The sequence below is a fragment of the Oncorhynchus kisutch genome, linkage group LG30 (genome assembly GCF_002021735.2).
Source record: "Oncorhynchus kisutch isolate 150728-3 linkage group LG30, Okis_V2, whole genome shotgun sequence".
NCBI classification, from domain to species: Eukaryota; Metazoa; Chordata; class Actinopteri; order Salmoniformes; family Salmonidae; genus Oncorhynchus; species Oncorhynchus kisutch.
This window is the reverse complement of record NC_034203.2, coordinates 22909173-22927455: the sequence shown is the minus strand read 5'-3', so window position 1 is coordinate 22927455 and position 18283 is coordinate 22909173. Positions and strand designations below refer to the sequence as shown.

The 18283-nt window shown below is 42.4% G+C and overlaps 1 protein-coding gene across 6 annotated transcripts in view; it reads left to right on the top strand.

Annotated features, from left to right (window-relative positions):
• The window catches only part of LOC109875256 (catenin delta-2), a 132822-nt gene that overhangs the window by 48794 nt on the left and 65745 nt on the right, over positions 1 to 18283 (top strand). For 5 of the 6 annotated variants that reach the window (XM_031810575.1, XM_031810574.1, XM_020467529.2 and 2 more), the window contains 2 exons: positions 14622 to 14656; positions 15679 to 15795. In XM_031810575.1, coding sequence (XP_031666435.1) covers positions 14622 to 14656; positions 15679 to 15795 — 152 coding nt within the window. The remainder of the gene's footprint in view (positions 1 to 14621; positions 14657 to 15678; positions 15796 to 18283) is intronic. The other variant, XM_020467528.2, reaches the window with a different exon arrangement.

The window sequence follows — 18283 nt, the reverse complement described above, 5'->3', positions numbered from 1 at the left end:
TTAAAAGTTCATTTGTGGAATTTCTTTCCTTCTTATTAATGCATTTGAGCCAATCAGTTGTGTTGTGACAAGGTAGGGGTGGTAGATAGCCCTATAGCCCTATTTGGTAAAAGATCAAGTTCATATTATGGAAAGTACAGCTCAAAAAAAGCAAAAAGAAATGACAGTCCATCATTAATTTAAGACGTGAAGGTAAGTCAATCCGGAAACTTTCAAGAACTTTGAATGTTTCTTCAAGTACAGTCACAAAACCATGAACCACTATGATGTAACTGGCTCTCATGTAGACCGCCACTGGAAAGGAAGACCCAGAGTTACCTTGCAGCCCAAATAAATGCTTCACAGGGTTCAAGTAACAGACCCATCTCAACATCAACTTTTGATGAATCAGGCCTTCATGGTCGAATTGCTGCAAACAAACCACTACTAAAGGACACCAATAAGAAGAAGAGACTTCCTTTGGCCAAGAAACATGAGCAATGGACATTAGAATGGTGGAAATCTGTCCTTTGGTCTGATGAGTCCAAATCTGAGATTTTTGGTTCCTACCGACATGTCTTTGTGAGACGCAGAGTAGATGAACAGATATTCTCCGTAATGTGTGGTTCCCACTGTGAAGCATGGAGGTGGTGGTGTGGGGGTGCTTTGCTGGTGACACTGTTTGTGATTTATTTAGAAATCAAGGCACACTTAAGCAGCATGGTTACCACAGCAATCTGCAGCGATAAACCATCTCATCTGCTTTGAACTTAGTCCCACTATCATTTGTTTTTAAACAGGATGACCGAACACACCTCCAGACTGTGAAAGGGCTATTTGACCAAGAAGAAGAGTGATGGAGTGCTGCATCAGATGATCTGGCCTCAACAATCACCTGACCGCAACCAATTTGAGATGGTTTGAGATGAGTTGGACCGCAGAGTGAAGGAAAAGCAGCCAACAAGTGTTCAGCATATGTGGGAACTCCTTCAAGACCGTTGTAAAAGCATTCCAGGTGATGCTGGTTGAGAGAATGCCAAGAGTGTGCAAAGCTGTCATCAAGGCAAAGGGTGGCTATTTGAAGAATCTAAAATACTTTTTGGGGGTTACTACATGATTCCATATGTGTTATTTCAAAGTCTTGATGTCCTCAGTATTATCGTACAATGTAGAAAATAATCAAATTAAAGAAATACCCTTGAATGAGTAGGTGCCCAAACTTTTGACTGGTACTGTATGTAAATTGAAAATGATTTAGTCTGTAATGTATTTTTTGTTATGTGTCGGATCCCAGTAAGACCAGCAGTCGCCATTGACGTTGGCTAATGGTGAGCCTAATAAATCAAATCAAATGCGATGCATTCCCCCACATACATGTTGTGGGAGCAGGGTTTGTACTAGAGGTCGAATGGCCGATTAATTAGGGCCGATTTCAAGTTTTCATAACAATCGCAAATCGGTATTTTTGGACACGGATTTTGCCGATTTGTAAAAAAATGATGATTTATTTTTTTACACCTTTATTTAACTAGGCAAGTCAGTTAAGAACACTGCCCCCTTGTTCAGAACGACAGATTTGTACCTTGTCAGCTCGGAGATTCAATCTTGCAACCTTACGGTTAACTAGTCCAACGCTCTAACCACCTGCCTTACATTGCACTCCACGAGGAGCCTGCCTGTTACGTGAATGCAGTAAGAAGCCAAGGTAAGTTGCTAGCTAGCATTAAACTTATCTTATAATAAAACAATCAATCTTAACATAATCAGTAGTTAACTACACATGGTTGATGATATTACTAGTTTATCTAGCGTCCTGCGTTACATATAATCGATGCGGTGCGCATTCGCGAAAAAAGACTGTCGTTGCTCCAACGTGTACCTAACAATAAACATCAATGCCTTTCTTAAAAATCAATATACATTTTTAAACCTGCATATTTAGCATATTTGTTTTTGAAATGATAGTTTCCGGATTCGACCATATTAATGACTAAAGGCTCGTATTTCTGTGTGTTATTATGTTATAATTAAGTCTATGATTTGATATTTGATTGAGCAGTCTGATTGAGCGATGGTAGGCAGCAGCAGGTTCGTATGCATTCATTCAAACAGCACCTTCGTGCGTTTTACCAGCAGCTCTTCTCAATGCTTCAAACATTGAGCTGTTTATGACTTCAAGCCTATCAACTCCCAAGATTAGGCTGGTGTAACCGATGTGAAATGGCTAGCTAGTTAGCGGGGTGCACGCTAATACCGTTTCAATCGGTGACGTCACTCGCTCTGAGACTTGGAGTAGTTGTTCCCCTTGCTCTGCAAGGGCCGTGGCTTTTGTGGAGCGATGGGTGACAATGCTTCGAGGGTGGCTGTTGTGGATGTGTTCCTGGTTCGAGCCCAGGTAGGGGCAAGGAGAGGGACGGATGCTATATACTGTTACACTGGCAATACTATAGTGCCTATAAGAACATCCAATAGTCAAAGGTATATGAAATACAAATGGTATAGAGAGAAATAGTCCTATAATTCCTATAACTACAACCTAAAACTTCTTACATGGGAATATTGAAGACTCATGTTAAAAGGAACCACCAGCTTTCATATGTTCTCATGTTCTGAGCAAGGAACTCAAACGTTAGCTTTTTTACATGGCACATATTGCACTTTTACTTTCTTCTCCAACACTTTTGTTTTTGCATTATTTAAACCAAATTGAACATGTTTCATTATTTATTTGAGGCTAAATTGATTTTATTGATGTATTATATTAAGTTAAAATAAGTGTTCATTCAGTATTGTTATAATTGTCATTATTACAAATACATTTAAAAAATCGTCCGATTAATCGTTATCTGATTATTTTGGTCCTCCAATAATCAGTATCGGCGTTGAAAAATCATAATCGGTCGACCTCTAGTTTGTACTGTGCACATGCATCTCTTTGAAATGTAATTCAGTCTTACTGCACTGTACTGTATATTCAGTGAGGGGGGAGGGAGTCCTGTGAGGGAGTCCTTGGTTGAGCATGGCGCTTACCAATAGTGTTGTGGGTTCGCATCCCACGGGGCACCAGTACAAAAAAGTCTGAAAATATATATATTTTTTAATTAACCAGGAAAAGCCCATTGAGACCCAGGCTGCGGTTCAAACTCAAAAGACACACCCTCTTCCACTTACCCTTGCCTTATGCCCTTGGGGGAATCCCCATCACCATCTTGGAGGGCGGTCCAAAGGATTAGCCAAGCAAGGGACGTTTGCAACGTAAGCCACTCAGCCCTCGTTTTTGGTCGAGTTTGCGAGTGTATAATTATGTTCACTTCGGAGCCTGAAATTCCCCATAATTCAATTTGGGACGATTGTACATCCCCTAAGAAAAGTCAGCCAAAAATTAAAACCTCAACATCAATATGGAGTCAACATACAAGTGTAAGTAAAAACGAATGTAAATAAATTAGAAATTGTGCTACTAATGCACATGACGGTACAAACATGTCTCGTAAAAGTAATTATGTTTTTGTTTGGTTAGCTTTTGGAAATTGTAGAAATAAAACATTTTCCTTCTTCAGAAGTTCCAGCTTGGCGTGCTAATGTTATTAAGCTAATTAATTTGCTATATTACTAATGATATATTTAATGTAAGTAGACATGCAATCATAATTGACTGTAGCACATATAAAGCACCCACAAGCTACCGGTGGCTGAAAACACAATCATAGCGGGATGAAGGATGGCGATTTTCCAGGCAAGGGCGGGCCATTTAAAAATCATTCCTTCCTCCCTCGCCCTGCAAGTGTATTCTCGTCAGGCGTCATGATACGTCATCAGAAGTGGGGATAGGGTGTATTTTAAGTGTTTTGACTGCAGCTCCATAGTCTCTTTTTCAGGAGACCTGGCCAAGAAAGCAGCAACAATCAATACATTACAGAATTAAAACATACAACAACATGATCCAGCCTAAGAAAAAGCATTTACAATCCTCTGTAACAGTCTCCCATCAAAATGTTTTATTCATTCAGTGGCGCTAACATATCTAGATGAAGCCTGGATTGTAGACTATTCCATGCCACTGGTGCACAAGATGAGAAGGCAGTCTGGCCTAATACTGTAAATGTCCACTGCTGGTGGTGAAGGAGATAAGACTACAGAGGTAAAGAGAAAGTTTACCCAAAAGGGCTTTGTAGATGAACACATACAAATGTAGCTTTCTGTGCATATAAAATGAGGTCCAACCCACCATTTGGTACTATAGGTGCAATGGTGGGTGACTGACTTGGCATTTGAAATAAAGCACAAGGATGCATGATAAACAGAGTCCAGTCTCTGTAAGACAGAGGAGTCTGCATGCATACACAACAAGTCACCATAATCAATTACAGAGAGAAAAGTGGCCTGAACAAGCTTCTTTCTAGCCATAAGCGGGAAACAGGCCTTATTAAGAAAATAAAAGCCTAATTTCAATTTAAGCTTCCTCACAAGATTATCCATATGAACTTTAAAGGACAACTTGTCATCCAACCATATAAAAGGTATTTGTAGGATGACACATTTTCAATGGATAAGCCACCAGATGTGACAATGCTAACCTTCTCTGTCTAAGTGCGAGCTCTGGTAAAGGTCATACATTTCGTTTTTTGTACATTCAGGACCAGTTTCAGACCTTAAAGGGATGTGTGCAGTGACTGAAAAGCAGTCTGGAGCTTTTCAACAGCCTGAATCACAGACGGAGCACATGAATATAACTGTATCATCTGTATATAGATGTAACTTTGCTGGTTGCATCCCATTTCCCAAATAATTAATATACATTTTAGAAGAAAAATATTATTTGAACCCTGGGGCACACCTCTATTAATCTCAAGAAAGCTAGACTTGTGATTGTCAGCATATACACATTGTGTTCTGTCAGAAAGATAGTTCCTAAACCAATTTACTGACCCTTCACTGAGACCAATGTTACTGAGTCTAGCAAGCAACAATTCATGGTTGTTTTTTAATCAAGTGCATTTATGATTTATTTTGCCACGGCCATAGCTGCAGTTGTGGTGCTATGCCCCGATCTAAAGCCAGACTGAAACCCACTTAGTTGTATTCTTTTCAATTAAGACGTTCTTTAACTGCAAGTTCCCTAGGGATTAATAAATCAAATCAAATCAAATCAAATTTATTTATATAGCCCTTCGTACATCAGCTGATATCTCAAAGTGCTGTACAGAAACCCAGCCTAAAACCCCAAACAGCAAGCAATGCAGGTGTAGAAGCACGGTGGCTAGGAAAAACTCCCTAGAAAGGCCAATACCTAGGAAGAAACCTAGAGAGGAACCAGGCTATGTGGGGTGGCCAGTCCTCTTCTGGCTGTGCCGGGTGGAGATTATAACAGAACATGGCCAAGATGTTCAATGTTCATAAATGACCAGCATGGTCGAATAATAATAAGGCAGAACAGTTGAAACTAGAGCAGCAGCACAGTCAGGTGGAAGTTGAAACTGGAGCAGCAGCATGGCCAGGTAGACTGGGGACAGCAAGGAGTCATCATGTCAGGTAGTCCTGGGGCATGGTCCTAGGGCTCAGGTCAGTTGAAACTGGAACAGCAGCATGGCCAGGTGGACTGGGGACAGCAAGGAGTCATCATGTCAGGTAGTCCTGGGGCATGGTCCTAGGGCTCAGGTCCTCCGAGAGAGAGAAAGAAAGAGAGAAGGAGAGAATTAGAGAACGCACACTTAGATTCACACAGGACACCGAATAGGACAGGAGAAGTACTCCAGATATAACAAACTGACCCCAGCCCCCCGACACATAAACTACTGCAGCATAAATACTGGAGGCTGAGACAGGAGGGGTCAGGAGACACTGTGGCCCCATCCGAGGACACCCCCGGACAGGGCCAAACATTAATAGACTTTGGCCAGGATAGGGAGCTTGTAGATAGGACAATAGTTATTAGAATCTGAGGGATCTCCACCCTTTAGCAGTGGGAGGACATAAGCTGATTTCCAAATGCTGGGTATGGAATTGATCAAGAGACTCAAGTTCAGTAATAATACCAGCTGCTATCTTTAAGAGGTAGGGATCCAGGTTGTTTGGACCTGCAGACTTTTTAGTGTCTATTGCCTTTAGTGCTTTACAGACCTCAGCATAAGAAACAGGCTCAAAGTTAAAATGTTTCACATGAGGGCCTATATCATGGTTTACTGTAACATAACTTACATCAACTTTATCCTTCACTTCATTAGAATCCATCATTAAATGGTCAGGAAGGACAGAGGATACATGAGAACCTGACACTGATTTGATTAGATTATATTTGATTAGCTTCCAGAACATAGAAATCTGATTTGGACTTCCTGATCAATCCTGTACATTTGTTTCTTAGCGCTCTGATCGAGGCCCTCTTTCTTTCTTTTTCTTATTTTTTTTCACCCTGTTTTCTCCACAATTTCGTGGTATCCAATTGGTAGTTACAGTCTTGTCTCATCGCTGCAACTCCCGTACGGACTCGGGAGAGGTGAAGGTCGAGAGCCGTGCACCCTCCGAAATACATCCCAACCTCGCCACACTGTTTCCTGACACAATGCCCACTTAAAACATAAGCCAGCCGCATCAATGTGTCGGAGGAAACACCATACACCTGGCGACCATGTCAGCGTGCACTTTGCCCGGCCAGCCACAAGAGTCGACAGTATGTGATGGGACAATAACATCCCTGCCGGCCAAACCCTCCCCTAATCCGGACAACGCTAGGCCAATTCTGTACCACCCCATGAGTGTCCCGGACACGGCCGGCTGCGACAGAGCCTGGACTAGAACCCAGAAGCTATAGGTGGCACAGCTAGCACAGGCACCTGCTCCACTCTGGAGGCCCCAAGGCCCTCTTTCTAATTCATTCTGCCAAGTTATCTGAAAACCAGGGATTGTCCCTTCCACTGATTTTACATTTCTTCATAGGGGCATGCTTATCACAAATGGACACAAATTTCATGTCAAAATAGACCCAGGCAGTGTCAACATCGGGAATCAGACTTACTCTGTCAATATTCGAGTACAAATCATGTAAGAACGCTTGCTCATCAAACTGTCAAAAATGTATTAATAAAATATAATGGGGTTTTGCTTTGTGATATTTAATTGGTAGTTACAGTCTTATCCTATTGCTGCAACTCCCGTACAGACTCGGGAGAGTCGAAGGTCGAGAGCCATACGTCCTCCGAAACACAACCCTGCCAAGCCACACTGCTTCTTGACACACTTCTCGCTTAACCTGGAAGCCAGCCACATCAACGTGTCGGGGGGAAACACCGCCCAACTGACAACCGTGTCAGAGTGCATGCACCTGGCCCGCCACAGGAGCCGCTAGAGCACGATGGGACAAGGACATCCCGGCCAACCACACCCTCCTTTAACCCAGATGATGCTAGGCCAATTGTGCGCCGCCTCATGCAGCCGGCTGCGACACAGCCCGGGATCGAACCCGGATCTATAGTGACGCCTCTAGAACTGTGATATAGTGCCTTACACCGCTGCGCAACTTGGGAGTCCCAATTTTTGTATTTATAACACAAGCAATTGCACAGTGAACACTGACATCATTACAGAATATCCCAGTCGATGTGTTTTTGTCAGGGGCATTTGTTAGAAGAATGTCCAATAGCGTTGATTTGTTAGGTGCTCTGGGAATCGGTCTTGTAGGCACATTAATTAATTTGCCCGAGATTCAGAGAGTAATACAGTTCTTTAAAAGAGTCCAATACATAGTTATTTAGCTTGTGTAGGAAATCAGAAACAGAGTTAAGTGTGTCTCCCGAAGCTGAGGGAAGCTGTTGCAGCTGACTACAGTGATGTGGGAGTTCTTATACAGTGCATTTAGAAAGTAGTCACATTTTGTTACATTACAACTTATTTTAAAATTGAATAAATGTTTTTCCTCATCAATCTACACACAATACCCCATAATGACAAAACAAAAACAGGTTTTAGACATTTTTGCTCATTTTTACATAAGTATTTAGACCCTTTGATATGAGATTCGAAATTGACCTCCAGTGCATCCTGTTTCCATTGATCATCCTTGAGATGTTTCTACAACTTGATTGGAGTCCAACCGTGGTAAATTCAATTGATTGAGCATGATTTGGAAAGGCACACACCTGTCTATATAAGGTCCCACAGTTGACAGTGCATGTCAGTGTGAAAACCAAACGATGAGTTTGAAGGAATTGTCGGTAGAGATCCGAGACAGGATTGTGTCGAGGCACAGATCTGGGGAAGGGTACCAACATTTCTGCAGTATTGAAGGTCCCCAAGAACACAGTGGCCTCCATCATTATTAAATGGAAGAAGTTTGGAACCACCAAGACTCTTCCTAGAGCTGGCCGCACAGCCAAACAGAGCAATCCGGGGAGAAGGGCCTTGGTCAGGGAGGTGACCAAGAACCCGATGGTCACTCTGACAGAGCTCCAGAGTTCTTCTGTGGAGATGAGAGAACCTTCCAGAAGGACAACCATCTCTGCAGCACTCCACCAGTCAGGCCTTTATGGTAGTGACCAGATGGATGCCACTCCTCAGTAAAAGGCACATGACAGCTTGCTTGGAGTTTGCCAAAAGGCACCTAAAGGACTCTCAGACCATAAGAAACCAGATGCTCTGGTCTGATTAAACCAAGATTGAACTCTTTGGCCTCAATTCCAAGCGCCACATCTGGAGGAAGCCTGGCACCATCCTTACGGTGAAGCATGGTGGTGGGACCATCATGCTGCAGGGATGTTTTTTAGCGGCAGGGCCTGGGAGATCGAGGTAAAGATGAACGAAGAAAAGTACAGACAGATCCTTGATGAAAACCTGCTCCAGAGTGCTAAGGATCTCAGACTGGGGTGATGGTTCACCTTCCAACAGGAGAACAACCCTAAGCACACAGCCAAGACAGCGCAGGAGTGGCTTCGGGTCAAGTCTTTGAATGTCCTTGAGTGGCCCTGGCAGAGCCCGATCTAATATCTCTTTTTTTTATTTTATTTTTATTTTACCTTTATTTAACCAGGTAGGCAAGTTGAGAACAAGTTCTCATTTACAATTGCGACCTGGCCAAGATAAAGCAAAGCAGTTCGACAGATACAACGACACAGAGTTACACATGGAGTAAAACTAACATACAGTCAATAATACAGTATAAACAAGTCTATATACAATGTGAGCAAATGAGGTGAGAAGGGAGGTAAAGGCAAAAAAGGCCATGGTGGCAAAGTAAATACAATATAGCAAGAGAGAGACCTGAAAATAGCTGTGAACTCACCATCCAAGCTGACAGACCTTGAGAGGATATGCAGAGAAGAATGGAAGAAACTCCCTAAATACAGGTGTGCCAAGTTTGTAGTGTTATACCCAAGAAGACCTCAGGCTGTAATCGCTGCCAAAGGCACTTCAACAAAATACTGAGTAAAGGGTTTGAATACTTATGTAAATGTGATATTTCAGTATTTCCCAAAAACATTTTCAGCTTTGTCATTATGGGGTATTGTGTGTAGATTGATGAGGGGGGAATTTTTGGGGGGGAAATAGACTTCAGACATTTACATGCAAAAGGCCAAAACCTCCTCTGTTTTTTAAATCATAGGGAGTCGGTAGAGATTGCATGGGATCTACCAGCCCAGAGTTTCATCTCACATTACCAGAGATCAACAATAAAAGCATAACTATACATCTCAAGAATAGTTGTTATATACAGCATCCACCTTCACATCAAAAGTGTTTGCTTCTGTAGACAGGATCAGGGTCATTAAAACTCTAATCTGAAAGATCAGACATACAAACAGACAGACTGATTGGCTGCCATCTTGCATTACGAAGTCTTACTGTGGTTTGCCATGAAGACTTTGCTTTGCTGTATGCTCTCACTACTGTAAGTTGCTCTGGATAAGAGTGTCTGCTAGATGATTCAAATGTAAATAAAAGATGTAAAAATTGGTGGTAGAGAACGAGCAGACTGTTTGGGGGTCTGCTCGTTTTTTTACCTTATATTTCAGTGAAATATGGAACCGTTTGGTATTTTATCTAACGGGTGGCATCCCTAAGTCTAAATATTCTTGTTACATTGCACAACATTCAATGTTATGTCATAATTATGTAAAATTCTGGCAAATTAGTTCGCAATGAGCCAGGCTGCCCAAACTGTTGCATATACCCTGACTCTGCATGCAATGAACGCAAGAGAAGTGACACAATTTCACCTGGTTAATATTGCCTGCAAACCTGGATTTCTTTTAGCTAAATATGCAGGTTTAAAAATATCTACTTCTGTGTATTGATTTTAAGAAAGGCATTGCTGTTTATGGTTAGGTACAGTCGTCCAACGATTGTGCTATTTTCGCAAATGAGCTTTTGTTAAATCATCCCCCAGCGTTGCATCGATTATATGCAACGCAGGACACGCTAGATAAACTAGTAATATCATCAACCATGTGTAGTTATAACTAGTGATTATTATGGATTGATTGTTTTTTATAAGATAAGTTTAATGCTAGTTAGGAACTTACCTTGGCTTCTACTGCATTCGCATAACAGGCTCCTTGTGGAGTGCAACGAGAGGCAGGTGGTTATAGCGTTGGACTAGTTAACTTTGGATAAGATTGGATCCCCCGAGCTGGGGTAACTAGGCAGTTAACCAACCGTTCCTAGGCCGTCATTGAAAATAAGAATGTGTTCTTAACTGACTTGCCTAGTTAAATAAAGGTATATAAAAATTGTAAAAATCGGCGGCCAAAAACTCCAATTTCCGATTGTTATGAAAACTTGAAATCGGCCCTAATTAATCGGCCATTCTGATTAATCGGTCGACCTCTAGTACAGAGGCCCATTATCAACAATCATCACTCCTGTGTTCCAGTGGCACGTTGTGTTATCTAATCCAGGTTTATCATTTTAAAAAGCTAATTGATCATTAGAATCCCCTTTTTTGCAATTATGTTGCACAGCTGATTAAAGAAGCAGTAAAACTGGCCTTCTTTAGACTAGTTGAGTATCTGGAGCATCAGCATTTGTGGGTTTGATTACAGGCTCAAAATGGCCAGATACAAAGAACTTTCTTCTGAAACTCGTCAGTCTATTCTTGTTTTGAGAAACGAAGGCTATTCCATGCGAGAAATTACCAAGAAACTGAAGCTCTCGCACAACGCTGTGTACTACTCCCTTCACAGAACAACGCAAACTGGCTCTAACCAGAATATAAAGAGGAGTGGGAGGCCCGGTGCACAACTGAGCAAGTGGACAAGTACATTAGAGTATCTAGTTTGAGAAACAGACGCCTCACAGTCCTCAACTGGCAGCTTCATTAAATAATACCCGCAAACACCAGTCTCAACGTCAGCAGTGATGAAGGCGACTCCGGGATGCATGCCTTCCTGGAGTCGGGAAGGCCAGTGTCTGTTCTTTTGCCCATCTTAATCTTATATTTTTATTGGCCAGTCTGACATATGGCTTTTTCTTTGCAGCTCTGTCTTGAAGGCCAGCATCCTGGAGACGCCTCTTCACTGTTGATGTTGACTTTATTATTTTATTTTAATAGCAGTACCCTGTAAAGTCCATTATCAAGCAATCAATCACATTAATTTGTAAAGACCTTTTTACATCAGAAGTTGTCACAAAGTGCTTATACAGAAACCGAGCCTAAAACTCCAGAGAGCAAGCAATGCAGATGTAGAAGCGTGGTGGCTATGAAAAACTCCCTTGAAAGGCTGGAATCTGGGAAGAAACCTAGTGAGGAACCAGGCTCTGAGGAGTGGCCAGTCCTCTTTTGGCTGTGCCGAGTGGAAATTATAAGAGTACATGGTCATTAAGACCAGATCGTTCTTCAAGATGTTCACACGTTCATAAATGACCAGCAGGGTCAAATAATAACCACAGTGGTTGTAGAGGATGAAACAGGTGAGCACATCAGGAGTAAATGTCAGTTGGCTTTTCATTATACCTCTGAAGAGTATGAATTAGGCTGTTTAAGAATGTTTGAATCATAAGCAACCTGCCTACATATTGTTGGAAGTACAATAGACCAACATAGCTACTATTGTAGGTCGAAGCTGTGTAATGGAAAACCTTGGTAGAGCATGGGTGACGTATGCATTGTGGTGCTCATGTGAATTTCCTTCATTCTTCGGCTTCAGTCCAATGGCTACCTCTCACTTAAAGCTGCAATATGAAACTTTTTGGGCGTAATATAGATCATTCTCACTGAAAGCAAGTCTAAGAGGCAGTAGATCTGTTCTATGTGCACTATTTCTATGTGTAAAACCGATGTGAAATGGCTAGCTAGTTAGCGGTGGTGCGCGCTAATAGCGTTTCAATCGGTGACGTCACTCGCTCTGAGACCTTGAAGTAGTTGTTCCCCTTGCTCTGCAAGGGCTGCGGCTCTTGTGGAGTGATGGGTAATGATGCTTCAAGGGTGGCTGTTGTCAGTGTGTGCAGAGGGTCCCTGGTTTGAGCCCAGGTAGGGGTGAGGAGATGGAAGCTATACTCTTATATATGCTTCTAATTCTTAAGTTTTGTTTTTGCATCTTTTACTTTTGGTTTTGTACACCAGCTGAAAATACAATATTGCTGGTTATGGAAAATATATTTCACAGCGGTTTAGATGGTACAATGATTTTCTACACTGTACTTGCTTGTTTTGTCACATAAAATGAAATTAGGCGAACTATTAGAATTTTAGCAACATGGAAATTTCTCCTTAGTGCATCTTTGAAACTTAGTTTTTAGTTTTTAATTGCTTCTATTTCTCTCGAGTCATGTCACTGTATATCCTAGTAGTTTTAGAGCTTAAGACTTGTAGACTGAGATGTAGGCCTACAGGCATGCTATAGTTTAAAAAGTAGGGGGAAACTATTGAGGCAAACACAGGAGTGAGATAGGAGGTACTGGTTATTATCATCAATCCTTTCAGACCATCAGAGTGTCTCTGTGAGAGGCCACTCAAGCCCAACACACTGACCCTCTTCCCTTTCCTCTCTTCCTCCCCTGCCCTGTGCTGGGGGGGTGCTGTATGTGTTTATTGTTCAATAAAGAACGGGTGGTGAATGAGCACTTGCGGGCCGATGTTGAGCCCCTATTAGTTTTGTTTTCTCTGGCAATTCGTCACCCCACTGTAAACGGAGACAGCCTCACAATAGGAACTGTGAAGGAGAAATCAATAGGATGATTTAGCAGCTGCTACTTGGTCAAAGGGCCAGTGAATGACCATTTAGCCTTGTGATCACAGTGGCGGCTGAGCTCTGAGGCAGCTAGCGTTGAGCCGGACCTTCACTGGGACACTCTCACATTAATCATGTGATGGGGGACAGCAGATCCCGATACTCCACTCAAGCTCCCATTTCCAGTGACTCCATAGTTATTATGATTGTTGTTTGTGTGCTCCAGATCAGAGATAATCTCCCATCGATCCCAGTGTGGTTATCTGAGTCCATGTGACGGCCCTGGCTTAGCGACTACGTCAACATATCGCCCCATGAAAAGGATAAAGGCTGGCTGGCAGAAGCAGCACTCTGCGCCAAACTCTGCTCTGATGAGAGGGCAGCAGTTGATTTCTCAGTGGGGAGCCATTTTACCACCTGGAATAGTCATCCACTCATGTAGAATTAGAAATATCGCCTGTATAGAATTAAGCACCCCTGGCTGTAACCTGGCAGAATCAGGTCTCCATGAACAGCAGTGAGTTGCATTTCATTGTGATGTGTTAATAAATCTTCTTAGGGATAGACCCCTTTGTTTTGTCAAGTGTCGCCTAAAATGACATACCAAATCTAACTGCCTGTAGCTCATAACTTCATAACTCTATTCCAAAAGGATAAGGCATGCTGTCGTACTAGGTTAGTAGCTACATTTTACGACATACAGTATACGTGGATTCCAGATACTCCCGTAAAGCCCGGCTCATTGGCTATCTAACTAGCTTTGTTTGACCCCAATTGGTGCTTATTTGACAAAGTTAGAGTTGATCTTTGACCAAATATGGTGTCCTATAGGATATACTACACCCCTAATGATATAGTGAAGTCTGGTTACGTTCTAGGATCTCTGAGGAATACATATTAACATGATTTGACCGGTTGAAACAACGTTTAGGGTTAGATTTTCACAGATTCCTTTCTTTGCAAATTGAACGAGTGGAAATACAAAATCGATTGTGCATGCTATATGGACCTTTTTAGGATATGAAAAAGGATTTTATTTAACAAAACGACACTTCATGTTATCTCTGGTACTTTTTGGATGAGAAATCAGGGCAAGATTTCAGAATGGAAGTACACATTTCACCTTCAGAGGTGAATTTATCAAACCTATAGCGGTTAGGAGCTCTCCTCAAACAATAGTTTGGCTTTTTTGCAGTAATAGCTACTGTAAATTGGACAGTGCAGTTATATTAACAAATATCGGTCGGTCGGTCGGTCGGTCGGTCGGTCGGTCGGTCGGTCGGTCGGTCGGTCGGTCGGTCGGTCGGTCGGTCGGTCGGTCGGTCGGTCGGTCGGTCGGTCGGTAATGGTAAATAAATGGATGAAAATGTTCCAGTCATCAGGTAGTGCTCAGGACGGAGGCATTAGGATGCTACGGCAGGGGAAAATGAAGGTTTGCTGCTTTTCTATTCTGACCATGATCTGTTTCTTTCTCTCTTTCAGTTCAGCAGATGAGAAGTTTCGCTGGAATAACCAAGGTACGTTGTACTAAATCCTGCACCAATGCATCTTGTTCTATATTATGTGACAGAGCATGCGGAAACATCCGTGGAATTGTGTACATATTGTAATGATAGGTGCATCTTGGGGGTGGAGTGGAGTGGACCATGCCTTGCTCCTACGTCTGGACAGCTGTCATAATTTGTCAGACAGAACAGCAACAGAGCTGTCTGTCCAGTGTGAAATATAGACATCTAGTTGAGATTAGATTGATGAGCTTCGAGCAAAGTATGAACCACAGACTGCAACCTTGTCTTCTAAAGTATCAAACACAGGTAGTTTAGGATTTGATTGAAGCAGTGCTAAAAGATTTATGACTGCAAGTCATGTTCAGGATTCTGTTTCCCCTTAGTCATCTACTCTATGAAAGTTCCACTGATGTGTATTACCTTTAAGTTATTTAGCAAATGCTCTTATCCAGAGTGACTTACGGTAGTGACGCATACATCTTCGCTTTGATCCCCCATGGGAATCGAACCAACAACCCTGGCATTGCAAGTGCCATGCTCTACCAACTGAGCCACACGGGTCCGATGGGTGAGTTTAGAAATGTTTGGGATGAGTTTAGGAAGGTTGCACAAACATAATTATCCTTGAGTTAAAACGCTAGTAATCATCCTTATACGGTAGAGGACTAAGTGTCTACTGCTAGTAGCTTCAGCCTCCATGCCTGCCACTATAGAAGAGAGATTAATGCTGATCTTAACCCTCTTGTGTAAGGCTTTATCCCTTGGCACTGTTTGCCAAACTGAAGACAGAGGACAAGTATGTCCGTTTCTGTAGGCACGAACAGACAGATAGACAAGGAGACGGTACAGCATGGCAGAGACACGTTTCCGTAAACAGTGAAGCTACATAGCTTTTGGCTTATCTAACATGGTCACTACCACTTTGCCGTCAGTGTGCCTGTAGTAAACCTCAGCTGCTTGTAAACATTTGACTATTTGTGAGGTAACGGGACAATAATCCTGCTTCTCCATTCATTGCTGTGTCTCCACAGATGGACAGAAGGACATTGAGGAGGAACTGACGACTGGCTTGGAGCTGGTGGATTCCTGCATTAGGTCACTCCAGGAATCTGGGATCCTTGACTCCCAGGAATTCTCCACAGGTGACAGTAAGGACGCTCCTTACGTTATACAGTACAGATACATTTTTTTATATATTAAAGCATACCATCTACTTGCAGTGAAGCCGATTTACATTACGTTCAGTGATCTAACAGACTCCCATCCAGAGCGACCCACAGAAGCAACCAGGGTCAACACCCTGCTCAAGGGCACGTCGACAGATCTCAAACCATTTTAGATATACATTGAATGTCACCTTTTTCAAAAGTTGAAACGTGAATAAAAATGTTGATTTCCAAGCTGAAAGACATTGTATCCTTACCATACCAAGTATGTGTACACCTGCTTGTCGAACATCCCCTTCCAAAATCATGGGCATTAATATGTAGTTGGTCCCCCCTTTGCTGTAATAACAGCCTCCATTCTTCTGGGAAGGCTTTCCACTAGATGTTGGAATATTGCTGAATATTAGTGACGTCGGGCACTGATGTTGAGCCATTAGGACTGTCCCCAAAAGTTAGAAGCACAGAATGGTCTATAATGTAATTGTATCCTGTATCGTTAAGATTTCCCTACACTGGAACTAAGGGGCCTAGCCGGAACCATGAAAAACAGCCCCAGACTAATATTCCTCATCCACCAAACTTTACAGTTGGCACTATGCATTGGGGCAGGTAACGTTCTCCTGTCATCCGACAAACCCAGATTCGTCGGTCGGACTGCCAGATGGTGAAGTGTGATTCATCACTCCAGAGAACATATTTCCACTGCTACAAAGTCCAATGGCGGCGAGCTTTACACCACTCCAGCTGACGCTTGGCATTGCACATGGTGATCTTAGGCTGTGTGCGGCTGCTCGGCCATGGAGACCCATTTCATGATGATCCACGAACAGTTCTTGTGCTGACGTTGGTTCCATGGACAGTTTGGAACTCGGTAGTGAGTGTTGCAACCGGCGGTCCCGTTCTGTGAGCTTGTGTGGCCTACCACTTTGCGGCTGAGCCATTGTTGCTCCTAGACGTTTCCACTTCACAATAACAGCACTTACAGTTGACCGGGACAGCTCTAGCAGGGCAGAAATTTGACAAACTGACTTGTTGGAAAGGTGGCATCCTATGACGGTGCCATGTTGAAAGTCACTGAGCTCTTCAGTAAAGCCATTCTACTGCCAATATTTGTCTATGGATCTTGCATGGCTGTGCGCTCGATTTTATATACATGTCAGCAACGGGTGTGGCTGAAATAGCCGAATCCACTAATTTGAAGGGGTGTCCACATACTTTTGTGTATATATAGTGTATTTTAGAATTCATGAATTCACTAGAAATAGACAAATATCATGTCGTCCGAAATGAAACAGGCAGGAAGATATTGTTCAAGCCAACACAAATAGCATAAGTTCACTGCAACACTTTTTATGCTTATCAATAGTCTAAATGTCAAGAAGAATGTCAAGAATGATCTATACAAAATCAACCAGATACAGAAATGCTCGGTGATAGGATCTTTCTCTTTTAGCACTGAGTGATGTCAATGACTTTGAACGTTTCAATCAGGAACTAGATATCGCAGGTGTTCAAGTCTCTTATCACGTTTGCGTTCTGCATTCAAAACAGTTGTTTTCCCTTTTCTTCTGATCCCAAATGCCCTCACTTCATTTGATCCAAGCAATGATCTTCATCTTTTTACTATGACCTACTAAGAGAGTATTAGCTGTCAGGAGAGATTCAGCGTATGTCAAGGGTTTGATATGGAAATGATGTCTCGCCGAGGCGTCAGCAGCTTCCTTTGAGCACAGCAGAGTACACATGTGTACGAGGAATATGGTTTCAAATCAGCCACTATAAAGCAATCACATTCATATTCAATGTGCTGAAAAGAGCAGAGAGGTTTTTGGGGCTAGAAAGAAAGAACATATGCAGATAGTATATGCTGTCTGTGTGTGTGTGTGTCTGTATTTCCATGTGTGTACGTACGTACGTGTGCGTGCGTACATGCGTGTGTGTCATAGACTGTGTTTGCACGTGCACTGCACTCTACATTCCCTCTCTATCAGTTACGCTAAAAATAGCGTCTTGATGAAAAATGGAAATGTGTTATAGACTAGATGAATTAAAGGAGCCACTCCCTGCATATTTAAAGCACCCTGAGCGACCACCTTACCAGGGATATTCCTCTGGACTGCTGGACTACTTTACTTTACCACACGCACGCTCACGCACACGGACTCTTCTAAGAAGGACCCTGTAGTATTCACTTCAATTCCAGAAATCCTCAACCAAAAACTCGATACCATTGACATGATTATGTATTTATGAAATACTCAACTACTTAAATGCTCCAATGCACATATGTAACAGTATGAAGTTGTTGCAGAAACATTTCTGTGGTCATTTTCATATAGCCGCTCATAGATAAATGTCACAAGATAAATAATATAGAGTCACTTACGACAGCATTTTCAGTGCTAGTTACAGTCATAATTTTCATAATGAGCTAGCTCACTTTTCCTGATTGAAAATGATGGTGGGGGGG